The sequence below is a fragment of the Euprymna scolopes genome, chromosome 30 (assembly GCF_053919585.1).
Source record: "Euprymna scolopes isolate OS-2025 chromosome 30, ASM5391958v1, whole genome shotgun sequence".
NCBI classification, from domain to species: domain Eukaryota; kingdom Metazoa; phylum Mollusca; class Cephalopoda; order Sepiida; family Sepiolidae; genus Euprymna; species Euprymna scolopes.
Window position 1 is genome coordinate 29847073 of NC_136511.1, and position 14430 is coordinate 29861502.

The 14430-nt window shown below is 34.1% G+C and overlaps 1 protein-coding gene across 1 annotated transcript in view; it reads right to left on the bottom strand.

Annotated features, from left to right (window-relative positions):
- LOC145254725 (enhancer of mRNA-decapping protein 4-like) overlaps positions 1-14430 on the bottom strand; it is a 101364-nt gene that overhangs the window by 8999 nt on the left and 77935 nt on the right. Inside the window, exons 20-24 of the mRNA XM_080113453.1 lie at positions 12675-12750; positions 10315-10543; positions 9525-9677; positions 7075-7190; positions 4295-4460 (exon numbers count right to left, since the gene is read on the bottom strand). Coding sequence (XP_079969579.1) covers positions 4295-4460; positions 7075-7190; positions 9525-9677; positions 10315-10543; positions 12675-12750 — 740 coding nt within the window. The remainder of the gene's footprint in view (positions 1-4294; positions 4461-7074; positions 7191-9524; positions 9678-10314; positions 10544-12674; positions 12751-14430) is intronic.

Below are 14430 nucleotides of genomic sequence, written 5' to 3' on the forward strand. Positions count from 1 at the left end.
TCATAGTTTGTGTGGATAAAATGATTAAGCAATTATTTAATCCACACAGAAGGAAAGTGAAGAAAATGAGATTCATACTTTGTGATATTCTTTGCTTATTTCTAAGTCGACAGACTAAATAATCGCATGTAATCTGTGCAAGCATTAAAAAATAAAGCTTCATATATAACATATTGTATACTGTTGGAAATAAATTTCTGATATTATAAATGCGCATTATAAATATACATACACAATTTTTTTTTAAATAACTTTAGAATAAAGTTTTCCTTGGTGTTTTTTAATAGAATTCTGGGAAAATTTTATTCTAAAGTTATTTTTTGACTTTGAAATCTATTTGGAATTCTGACAAGACCTGGAAATATTGAAACATTAAACAATCCATGTAGACTCCTTACAATGTTTATATAATTTTATTTATTTAGAAGTCCTACGCATGCATGGAGCACTTTAGAAAAATATTAGCATTTAGTTCATGTTAATATACTTGAACTTTATTAATACATGTGTGTGTGTGTGTGTGTGTGAGTATATGCATTGCTTGAATCTTGCCTTTAACAATCGGGCGATTCCATCTTTTAAAAATAGGATGACAGGTGAATATATATATTTCCCCAAAACCTCTGGTCTTGATGGAAGGGAGACTAAAACTTGCTGCTATAGTTTGAAATGACCTGAAATAACAGATAAAGGAAAGGCTTGATTCCAAATATTTCTCATGTTATATCTCCCCTCTTTTGGAAATAGAATACGATGATGAATATCTTCAGTCTCAAATAATCCTTATGCACTGAGAAACTTACTTTATGTATGAAAACCAAACAGGGGAGATAAAACATATGAGAAATATTTGGAATCAAGTCTCCCTTTGTTGTTACTTCAGATCATTTGAAAACATAGGAGCAAGTTTTAGTCTCTCCTCCATCAAGGCCAGAGGCTTTGGAGAAATATCATATTTTGTAATTCATATGCAAAACTAGAAAATCAAATGACTATGATGGAAACATTTTATGTCTGTGAAAAAAGTGCTAAAAATAGGCTCCGGATGATCCTCTTAATGTGTGACCTTAAGGGCAAATGTCACAATACTTAAGGATGATCCTCTTAATGTGTGACCTTAAGGTCAAATGTCACACAGCCCACTACACAAGACTTTTCCAACAAGCTTTCATTTGGTAAATTCTGATGAGTAGTCGCTGACATTTGGAACTTATAAAAATAAAAAAAAGGTGGTAAATCTATGGATATATCTATACTGTAGCCAAATTGAATATTGAAATGCTTATATCTTGGTTCTATGGGACGAAATTACAAGAAAATTTGCAGGTTTTTTTAAGATTATAATAATATTCTATGGTTAAAATTTTATGAAAATTGGTAAAAAAGAACCTATATTTTCAAACCAATAAAATATGCCACAATTTGCCTACATTGCCTAACGTAATGTACTTGCAATAACCCTTATCCCTGAGTGGCTTCCGGGCCTTGATAAGTGGTGATCACTGTGTAAAAAAAAACAAAAAAAACAACATTTGTATATATATATATATATATATATATATATATATATATATATATATAGTCAGCCTTTGAGACTTTACACGAAATTTAAGAAACTGGAAAAACTTATTTATTTTACGACCCTCAAATATGCGGTGACTTAGAATGACCTATGTCTCATCATTTGTGAATTCTTTCATCTCTAGCTGTGAGACCGTTGGCATATTGTATTGAAAAAAAAGAGTGGTCATGCTAAAGGTCAACAAGAGGTAAAATTTACACATTCAGCGTGTAGTCAAAATGGCGCCTTCATTTAGCTCTCCGATTTTGAAATTCATTTGGAAAAAAATTCTTCAACACTACAACTACATGCACTTCATGCTTACAAAAGTAAAGACGAACATTTGAAAGAGGAAAAAAACATTGTTCCGTCAAACACGCACAGAAAATGAAATTATACAACAAGTAAGTAATCATATTTTTCTCAATTTCACGATTTTACTCATTCATCCAAAGTTTTCGTTTCAGTTTTGTTTCTTTGTAAACAAACATTGTTTATTCCAGGGACGTTAGAAATGTATCAGGATATAAACAAATCTGGACATGAATTATAAAAATGTAAACACATAAAAATATCCAGACTGCTGATTATTAGTAACATGTTATACATCATATATTTCGACTTGCCTTTTAAAAAATAAAAATATAGAATAAATGTATAAAAAACCTTTATTGTTTCATTAACAAAGCTATTTAATTACTAGGTTAATCTATATACATTTCGCTGAAATGTTCAATGCTATATGATGCTAAATGTCCATTTTTATTATGATCTCGCTTCGAGTTTTGTTCAGTAATTATTGTAAGTAACTATTTCTGATTCTTTTGAGCTGCTGGGATGATTGTGTGTTTCAGAATATTTTTCAATTAGAGACTTCATATTGAAATGTTTCAATGAAAAAAATTAATCTCTAATATTTGTTTTGCATTTTAAAATATATTTATTTCAAGGGTGTGATTTTACATTATGTTTTCTTTGTGTATAAAGTTAGATATATTCGTTTTCTAACGGTACCAATAAACACAGTCTTGAATTATCTATATTTCAATTGACATTTTGATACTACTTATCAGCATCCGAAGAGATGATTCTTATTTCTATGGAACAATAATATGAATGATGCTATATAAAGAAACTGGTGTTGTATTTTAACGTTTTGTTGAATATTTACTGAAATGTTTGTAGTAATAAAATAGTTGATTTACAAGAGTTAAACAAATATTTTCTTGTTAGATTATACACACGGTAATTTCTGGAATTGTTGTAAAATTATTTACTATTATTGACTCAAACAAAGACAAAGTCGAATGAGTAAAAATATTTTGGGGAGAGTAAATTTTCCCTCACACTCGACCAGCGGTCGAGTGATTTTGTTTTCAAATCTCAAAGGCTGTATAGTGTCATGCAGGCCAGTTTCAGTTTTGCTACTTCGGTTGCCTCCCCTGTGGCTTTGCCAGGCCACTAATATATATATCCGACTATCCCAGCAACATATTCCAACAATCCACACTCTTGTACAATTTGTGGACTTCTTTGTAGATCATTGGTTGGACTGAAATGTCATCTGCGACTCAAACATAAAATTAAACAGACGAAGTTGTAAGAACCTCATACGTTGAAATCCACAGGAGAGTCCATGATATATGTGTGTGTATATCAGTGTATTAAAACTTTATGACTAGTGCTGATAGCATTGAAAGTAGAGACTAACTGTCAAAGCAGTAAAGCTTTCATCTCACTGAACCACTCATCTAGCCAGGCTGAAGAATATCACTACAGTGAATATTTGTCTTTAGTAAAGTCTAAAGATCACGTCAAAAAACAAGATGGCTGCCTGATTTAGAGGTTTATATAAAAATGGAAACCGAGTAAAACTGGAACAAAATACAAAACCAGCACATGTACTTTTGACTTAAATACTACACAGAAAGCAACAACCAATGACTTTTAGAATCTGCCAAACAAATTTTGTAAATGATGTTTATGACAATGAGTTCATACGGACTGAAGAAATAATAATATTCCAATTTAACATGAAGCTGGTTAACAATTTCGAAATGCTTCCCATAATTTTCCACTCAAAATTACATTTTCAAAATAAATTTTTTGAAACCTTTGAAAGGCTTAAATTAAAAAAAAAAAAAATTTTGTAAATAATCACACATTTCTTTTCATTATTCATTGCTAACAATTCCAGTTTTTATTTTGTTTCAATTTCACTTTTTTTTTTGTTTCATATTTCGCTTCAGTTTCACTCAGTTTTCATTTTTACATAAAACTCAAAATCTGGCAGCTATTTTGTTTCTTCAATACAATCTTTAGACTTTACCGATTATTTACTGTTGACTAATTAGTAGAATTCCAACCGTTTTATGGATTGATATCACAGTAAAAATTATCAAATTTCATCTTTTTTAGTCATATTTTATTGTCCTAAATATCTCTTATGCTTGCAGGTTGGGATAGGGATCATCTATCTGGTCGAAAAAAATTTTATATTAAAACAAAAATGTTTTACTTACGTTCTTTGGTTAAAAAATTTTTTTTTAAATGTTTTACTTACATTCTTTGGTTAAAAAAATTTTTTTTTAAATGTTTTACTTACATTCTTTGGTTAAAAAAAATTTTTTTTAAATGTTTTACTTACATTCTTTGGTTAAAAAAATTTTTTTTTAAATGTTTTACTTACGTTCTTTGGTTAAAAAAATTTTTTTTTTAAAATGTTTTACTTACATTCTTTGGTTCCCTTTTGGAAAGTGTCATGCACTTGGTTGTACATATTTTGTGATGTTCGTTCAAAGTTTGGGATCACAATGTTCTGAAATGCATCCCGGTATGCCGTCTGGATTGGTACTTCAATGGAAGATCCCACAGATGATCCGATGGCTTCAATCGTTTGCTGCACAAAACAGAAAAGGAAAATGAAACACAATCAAAATCACCATTCCCTCAAATGAATTTAGTTTTTCTTTTGTTTCAATTTCACTGAGATTTTTTTTTATTAAATGACTTTAAGGCTTTCTTACAATTACTTTGTCAGGGAAAAGAAAACATTTTTTAAACACTTGTGAACATTTTGTTTGTTAGTGAAACAACAATAGTCTCATATTTTGTTTCAAACTTTATGAACATTAAAAAAAATATTTTTTGCATTTTGTATCCTGACATAAACGTGTGATATATGCGTAGTTGTCATAATGGTGCATATAACATCTAAGTAACGTTTTGTGTATGAATGAAAAATGCAGGTGTGTGAGTGAGTTTTTAACACCAACAACAGTTCACAGTAAACAGATTGAATAAACATTTCTTCAACAGGCTGATAACTCCAATTCACATACCTTATGTTTTACCCTTAATTTCCTCCATGGCGGCACTCATCTTGAAGACGCTGGAAATAAGAGCCTTTCCAATTTCAATGCATCATGCAGTTAACACAAGAGAACTTGTTAAACTCTAAATATAGCTTTTATTTCCGTTCCACATATGCACGTCGGTCTAGTTGCGTCACCAAGTTCTCCTTGTTAAAATCCTCTTGGGTTTCCCGAATAATCAAGAAAATGGTGCTAATGCCAAGCAAATAACGAAATTTTTAAAAAATCTCCTGACTTGATTGGTCATTAACCTAATATCATAAAATATTTGTCTCTCAAACTCCAATTGCATCATTTCTTGCATTTTCAAATGAGGTCAACTTTTGTTATTCTCTCAACTTATTATCATTCAATTTGACCCAATTATGATTTTCAAATTTCATTAATGTCAAATGTTTATTTTTCAAAACTATTTACTTCCCAAATACAAGGAACCTTCACTAAGTTTCCAGACTTTTTTGTATCAGCATTTTTATTGATAGCACAGACATGAAATTCTAGTCACCTTCGAAGTAATCTCCTCTGACTGCAAAGCACTTGTTGCACAAATCCAACAATTTTTGAAAGGCCTTGTGGAATTCCTCTTGTATGAGTGTGTCAATGACCTTCATCACAGCCTTTTTCATCTCTTCAAGCTTAAATGTGCAAACTTGCGTATTTGTTTAGCGAACCTACTTGCTAGCTAATTGTAGCGCCCCAATCTGTATGATGTATGTATCCATGACAAAACAAAAATATTATATTCCAAAAATTATGTAAATTAAGTAGTTTCATTTTTTATCAAGTAAATCATTATTAAACGATTAATAGGAATTTGTAGGCATTACAACACAAATCTTACAAGTTTGCATTATTGAGTTTTCTCTTTGTTTTTGTTCAATTGATTTTAAAATGGATGAAAAAGTAGCCACTTTTCTGTTCGTCATAAAATTTGATTTTCTTATAAATAAAGCTACTCGATCTTTTCAAATTATTTTTGGAATAAAATATTTTCGTTTCATCATGGGTATTTTATTTTTGTTTTTTAATATAGGGAAATTCTGGACAAGAATCATTTTTTTGTTTTTGGAGGGGAGGGGGGTATTTTTAATTATGAAGAAGCTCTCTTTATTTTTTATAATTCAGATAATTTACTAAAATCTCAAAATCTAAATTAAATTCATTGACAATAAGATAATCTGAAATAGTTTCATATTCAAACATCTCACAGGAAAAAAAGTGAAAAAAAAAAACTACCTCACCTGTCATTAAATAACCTTACAAGTGAGAACACTTGTAGCAATATTTTTTGGTATACTATAAGCGTATGATCACAAAGATTTGGACGATTATATTTATAACTAGGGTTGATAAGAACAAAGGAATCAGATACCAGAATTGCTTTATAAAATATGCTGAATTTCTTTGAATTCTTCAGTCATAGGTTTTCCTCTTGAAGCAAGAAGGAATCTACGCTTTGCCAATCCTGACTTGATTAATACTACCATTTCTTTTTTACCTGAAATTCTTTACAATTCAAAGCTTCTCTGACTAGATTGATGCAACCACGTTTAATACTTGCAATCGGATTTCTTTTCTCTACGAATGACTCCTTATTTAAGAGCATTTAAAACCAAAGTTTAACCTTCAAAAATGTTTACACCAGAAATAAAATTTCAATGGTTCCTGTTGTGGTGTTAGTATTTAAATAATTGACAAGAAAGACACAGTAACAGTTAAATAGATATGTATTAACGAAAATACATAAAAGTTAAATAGATATGTATTAACGAAAATACATAAAAGTTAAATAAATATGTATTAACGAAAATACATAAAAGAGGTAACTGAGCTATATCTTGGCTCACTGTTGGAATAGTGGTGATGACCATAAACTCTGCATGTCCGTCTCTGACTGATTTAGTAAACCGGTCGCCATACTCGAAAGTGACGTCATGGAATAGTTCATTATTCCAGGCAGTAGGAGTGCGTCCTCAACACCTCCGTCCCAAGCTTTTTGTCTGTAAAAGCTGTGCATCCCCAAGAGTGCATCCCCAACAGTTTCAATATCATTTTGATTGATATTTGACAGAGAATCAAGAAAACATCAAATAAACATTCAGAGGTATTGCTTAAATTAATTAAAATTTGATAACTTACACGGTTCCTGATTAATTTGGTAAGATTGTCTTTAAGAATTGCATCCGATGCTGTTAATTTCTGTGCAACTTCCCTAGTTAATTCATTCTTTACAGATTCTATCGACTGCATCATCGCTGAAAGAGAAAAAAAGCACAGAGATTAAATAAAAGAATGGATCACATCTGTTTTATTTGGGACGATAGATCATTTCAATTTGAATCACTCATTCACTTTTTATAGATTTATCGCCTGTGTTCTCTTTGATAAGAGGTACAACACTGGCTGTTTTTTTGTTTATTATACTATCAGGGACATAAGCATCAAGGGTACTATGTAGGGAGTTGGGCAGCAAGATGTCGGTTCACGTTACACTTGAATTTCTGCATGTCAATACAGTTGGGGAAGCAGGAACCCGAAAGGGAATTCCAAAGTCTAGCGGTTCTGGGGGAGAAACTACTGGAGTAGAAGGCTCTCTTACATCTAGGGATCACTACTGTGAAGGGGTGGGATTTAACTGCTTGTCGGGTTTGTTGGGGGTATTTACGTCGAGGGGGTACAAGTGCTTGCAGTTCGTCAGAGCATTCACCGTTAAAGTACTTGTAGAACAGGCAGAGAGATGCAACATCTTGTCGATGGGACAGAGGCTGAAGCTTAGATGACAGTTCAGGACCTATCAAGTTGGAGACTCTCTTTTGAACCTTGTCTAGGAGCGAGAGACTAGTGGCAGATACACCAGCCCAAATACGACAACAATACTCCGTACATGGCCTTATAGTGGTACAGGATACTTTCAGGCGTTAGTAGCTTTCTAGCACGGTAGAGAGAACCCACCTTCCTTGCAGCGGTCCTGGCAATACTCTCAATGTAATTGTTCCAACTCATGTTTCCTGTGAACGTTAGGCCGAGGATTTAAAAGATGTACTTTCAGATAAAGAGTCATTGGCCATTGGTTTGGACATTTGAAAGAAGCAGATGGTATATTAGAACTTGCAGAGATCTAAGACTGGATAGCGAAAAGAAAGTCAGGTGCCCTAAAAAAAATATGGAAAGAATAGAAGCTTAGATGACAGTTCAGGACCTATCAGGTTGGCAAGCACTTGCCATGAAAATAACTATAATGGCTGTTATGTTAAATCTCTGATGATGATAATTGTGAAGATTGTTTACTTGCCATTATTGATGGTCTTGCTTGATTTCTTTCCATATTTTTTTAGGGCACCTGACTTTCTTTTCGTTATCCAGTCTTCGATCTCTGCATCTGCTTCTTTCAACATGTCCAAACCAGGAACATGGTTGTCCTTATTTGCACGTCAAATTTTGGGATGGCTAATTTCTCAAGTAGGGTGTGTGACCTGATGTTCAGGATTTGGTCTGGCTTTTTTTTTTTTAATTCAATTTTAACCCCAAACAAGGCACAGTGCTACTTTGAAGTAGGGGGCTACTATCGGGGACATAAGTTGCAGGGATATTAAGACGGGAGATGAGCAGCAAGATGTCTGTTCACATTACACTTGAACTTCTGCATGTCAGTACAGTTGGGAAAGCAGAATCCCGGAAGGGAGTTCCAAAGTCTAGCAGTTCTGGAGAAGAAACTACTGGAGGAGAATGCTTTCTTACATCTAGGGATCTCTACTGTGAAGGGGTGGGATTTAGCTGCTTGTCAGGTTTTCCAAGGGTATTTACGTTGAGCGGGTACAAGTGCTTGTAGTTTGTCAGAGCATTCACCATTAAAATACTTATAGAACATGCAGAGGGATGCAACATTTCGTCGATGGGACAGGGGCTGAAGCTTAAATGACAGTTCAGGACCTATCAAGTTGGCAACTCTTTTGAATCCTGTCCAAGAGTGAGAGACTAGTAACAGATGCAGCAGCCCAAATATGACAACAATACTCCATACATGGGCGAATGGTGGCATTATAGAGGTATAGGATACGTGATGTAAATTAGGTAGAATTTGGATTATTAAAGGGGACAGCTCAACAAAAACTTATTTACATTGGACTTGAAAGCTAAGATATTGTAATCGGTCAGGTAGCAAGCCAGTGGAACCATATTCTACAGGTGGGCAATTCTAGCAAACATGCTTTGTTCATGGAATCTGCGTTTAGATTTAGGTACAGTTATATACTGGGGGAAATTGTTGATAGTGATTGTAGCTAGTTGAATGTTTTTTTTTTGTGAATGTTTGGCAAAGAGGGAACCATAGATTGAAGCTCAGACGAGCACTTGCCATGAAAATAATGATAAAGCAGAGACAGTTTCGCAACATCTCTTCTGTGGGAAAGAGGTTGCAGGGAAGAGAAAAATGGCATCACCTACTAGATTTCAAAGTCGGTTTTGAATTCTATCAAGGCAAGATAGGGTGCATTGAGCAGCTTCTGCCAAGATGTGGCAACAATATTCCATTTATCAAATAAATGCATCACCAATTCTGTAAAAACGATTAAAAAAAAAATGCTACTTGCCTGGAAGTACATGATTTTTCATTTCACTTTTCACTGATAAATCCAAATTTTTTCTTATCGTTGTATCAACAGCCTGCCATAACGTATTTACCAGTTCTTCATGTTTCTTCTCACGACTGTGAGTTTCGTTCAAAATATCTTGATATCTTTGATCTGCAGAATCGCGTTAAAGATCACAAGAACATCCCTTTGACAAGAAATGCAACTTTTAAATCCAATTAAAACAAAATTAATTTAGAAAAAGAAGGGGATAGAAGAACCCTAACAAGAGTGAACTGTTATGGAAAATATTTATCCAATAGCTCTGCACTCTGTAGAGTTTACAAAAAGAAAGACGAGAAATATTAAAATGTGAAGAGAGGGAGGAGTATAAAAACTCATTTCTTTTTCGTTCTTGTTGGTAATTGTTTCAAAAACAATAAAAAATACATCAAACACCTCTTCCTTAACACTTTTTTATATATTAAACCAGTTGCTAGAGAGAGAGAGAGATAAAAAAGTGAGAGAGAGGCAAACAGAGAGAGAGAGTGAGAGAGAGAGATGTGCAAATGGAAAGAGGGATGTGAAAACAAAGGAATATGCAAAGCGAGAGAGAGATAGTGAGTGAGTGAGAGAGAGAGAGATGCAAACAGAGAAAGATGTAAAGAGAAAAAAAGAGCAGTATGAGACAGGGGGAGAAAAAGAGAGAAATATTAAAGAAAATTACAGACTTTTTCTTTTTACCATTTTGTTTATAATGCTCCCAGGCAATACCAGATAACCCTGATCATCTTGGCTAATAAAAGGATACGTTCCCTTTGTGACTGTTGGTGCATAACTCTTTCAAAATTGGTCGAAATTCTATTCTCCATACTTTTTAAGTGCTGCTCCAAGATGGGCAAAGTGACATTAAGTTTGGCCGCTTGTTGCATGGCAGTTTGTTGCTTCAGCTGTTGTTGCAACAGTTGCTCGTGCAATTGCTGTGACATTAATTCATATTGGGCCAACTGAGAGCAGAGACACTTTAAATTGCTTTGGATCTAAACAAACAAAAACAGAAAATTAAATATACACAATCAAAACGAGCAAAAAAATTCAATAAGGCATTCGCAAATAAAAACTTATCATAACTATGAAGAACTTTCCTTTCTTCCTGTTAGTTATATTTTTTTTTTATTATTGGTTATAAAGGTAGATTCAAAATGGGTCGGGGTGAATTATTTTTAATTTCAATTTTTATTTTCTTATTTTATATTTTATTTATTTAGTTCATTTATTGTTAGTTATTGAATACAGTTAGTATATTTGTCTCAATATTAAATGAGATCTGGCTAATAAGAGGCTGTAGTTTATTAATTAGTATGGCTTCTAGTAAATTTAGTCTTCATGTGCAATTGTTAAGGTATCGAATTATAGTATTATTAGTAAAGATATTTCTAATGTCGGACGACTATAGGTTTTTATCATGGAATGTTAGGTATTGTTTTATGGCGCTATTGTCTGTTTAATGGTAGGTCAATCATTGGGAGAGTGTTCTTTTGCTGTGGCCTATGTGTGCATTGTATGAGTTTTTAGAATGGGTTTGGAGACATTCTTTGAAGGGGCAAATAAATTCATACACTACATTAGTTTGGTTTAGTGTGATGTTAGTATTATTGTTTTTAATTATTAGATTGGAGGGTTTAAATTTAGTATAATATATTATTAGTTTAATCTTTTTGTTTTGATAGGTGGGTCTGGTGTGTCTTAATTAGGTTTATTATTTTTTCGTCTGTTTTGTAGTTAATATGTCATTAGCTTTTATAGTATACTTTGATGGTGTCATTAGGGTTAGGGTTTATGCCTTTATTGTGGAGTGAGTTTAAGTAGAGATTTATGTGCTTATCGACGATTTTATTGGAAAAATTATTGTTTATTAGTAAACCCTTACGCTAGACACGACGGTAGCATACACCCTTACACCAGACACGACAACCGCGTACACCCTTACGCCAGACACAACGGCAGCGTACACCCTTACGCCAGACACAACGGCAGCGTACACACTTACGCCAGACACAACGGCAGCGTACACCCTTACGCCAGACACAACGGCAGCGTACACCCTTACGCCAGACACAACGGCAGCGTACACCCTTACGCCAGACACAACGGCAGCGTACACCCTTACGCCAGACACAACGGCAGCGTACACCCTTACGCCAGACACAACGGCAGCGTACACACTTACGCCAGACACAACGGCAGCGTACACACTTACGCCAGACACAACGGCAGCGTACACACTTACGCCAGACACAACGGCAGCGTACACCCTTACACCAGACACGACGGCAGCGTACACCCTTACGCCAGACACGACGGCAGCATACACACTTACGCCAGACATGACAGCAGCATACACCCTTATACCAGACATGACGGCAGCATACACCCTTACGCCAGACATGACGGCAGCATACACCCTTACACCAGCAGCATACACCCTTACGCCAGCGTACACCCTTACGCCAGACATGAAGGCAGCATACACACTTACGCCAGACATGACGGCAGCATACACCCTTACGCCAGACATGACGACAGCGTACACTCTTACGCCAGACATGACGGCAGCGTACACCCTTACGCTAGACTTGATGGCAGCATACACCCTTAGTCAATGCTATAGTAAAGACAAACTCGGTAAAAAAAAAAAAAAAGAAGAAATTATGCTAATTTATTTAGAGGACATGAAAACTTTATTTAAGTACGATACTTAATATAATCAGCCATCGAAAGGCAATGACATGACGGCAGCATACACCCTTACGCCAGACACGACGGCAGCATACACCCTTACGCCAGACAAGATGGCAGCATACACCCTTACGCCAGACAAGACGGCAGCATACACCCTTACGCCAGCATACACCCTTACGCCAGACATGACGGCAGCATACACACTTACGCCAGACATGACGGCAGCATACACACTTACGCCAGACATGACGGCAGCATACACACTTACGCCAGACATGACGGCAGCATACACACTTACGCTAGACACGACGGCCGTGTACACCTTTACGATAGACACAACAGCTGCATAAAGTTAAAGAAATATATTAAGCATATTTTACACAACTGACCCATAGGATGTCCATTTATCAGTAAAAAAAAAAAACTTACATCTTTTAATGATTGAGGTTCAATTACTTCTCGGATTATCTGTACAGGTTGTTCAGGAGTTTGGACAGGAGTTTCCCTATAAAACAAACAAAACATACAGACATTTTGAAAACAAATTTAAAATTTTCAAGTACGGGATGTCCTAAAGTTACTTAAAAATAAAGAATCTATTTAAGTTCAAAACCTTTCAGTGACTTTTTGGATATGCAAAAAATTTTCGCAAAACATTTTGCTTCTTTGGAGGAATAGTGTTTAACTTTAGTTTAGAAGAATAAATGAAGTCTAATAATAATATTGAGGCATTTAACTTATTTGTCATGTGTACACTTGTATCTGTACATGAACGTGTTAGATGATAGGATAAAGAGGCGATTAACGTAGATAGAAATTGTGAAATTGGCTAGATAAATGGAATGATGTAAATAAGAGTGATGAGAAAGAAAGGAATCTGCCTATTATGACAACGATTTCTAAAATATTTGCAAAATTCTAACAATGGTTTGCAGGAATATTTAGATATTTAAAAACTATACTATGGGTCGTAAATTATACAATATTAGAAAATGTACCTAGCGTTGCCTAGTATTAAACATAACGTTAAATTCCTTTCAAAGAATGAAGTAAAAAAACGGAAAGAAACAGAGACATGCGCATGCAAGTATTATTTTTTTTCTTTTTGTAAGTAAAAAGAAAGTACTCGAGCTGGGATCAAAACCAAAACTTAAAAACACTGAGCCAAGTACGATAACCATGAGACCAGCTTGCTACAATCTTTAAAATGTGTTTTCAAACCTACTTATTCTTAACAATGTGAACGTGTCAAGTATGCGCAGTTGTGAAACAGTTGACAAACAAATAAAAATTTGATGATACCCAAGTAACGATTTTTCAATTTTGAGCCCTTACCAGCCCTTTTTTCCAGATGAAAACTGATAAAAAAGTTTCCCCACATGTCTGAATATCATATATACCAAAGTTCAAGTCTGTAGATAAAAAATTTGAGTATATAGGTTTAAAGTGTCCTCACACACACATTCTCATTTTTATAGATATATAGATTTGACTGAACTTGTCTTTTGCAATTAAACTTGAATTCAAGTCAACAAATTACTTTCTAATTTGCTCCCATCTCCCCTCTTTTGTCAACCACTTCAATCATAGCATCGCCAAATTCGATTTAATGTTGGTTTTACATGCTGGCATGTGTTGAATGACGTTTACAAGTTGATATCCAAACTAACTCCTCTCTAGCCAGATCTTTATCACAGTTAACAACTAATAATGCAGACAGCAAACTAGTGAAAAATTCGTACAAATATTTTGTGGTAAATGAAAATTAATTATAATGGAAGCAATAATTATTAAATCAAACCAACTTAAATATTGAACAAAATACCATCACTCCCTCAAAAAAAAAAAAAGACTGAAATTTCGACCATCTAAAACAGACAAATACAACTTGATAAAATAAAAATTTCAAATATTTCATTCATTGAATTTTTCAACTTGGATTCTTTTTTTTTTTGTTGAAAAACCTTAAACCCACTGTATTGATGAATGGTTATTTTTCTTTAAGACTATTTTGAATATCGTTATATTCATACAAACGTTGTGAGCCTGTCCTTGTTTTACCGTTATTTCCATGGCAAGTGCTCGTCTGAGCTCAAATTTCTAGTCCCCCCTCGCCAATCTTTTACGAAAAACACCCGTCTAGCTGAAGCCACTGTCAAAAATTTTCCCCACTCTCTATCTGTGC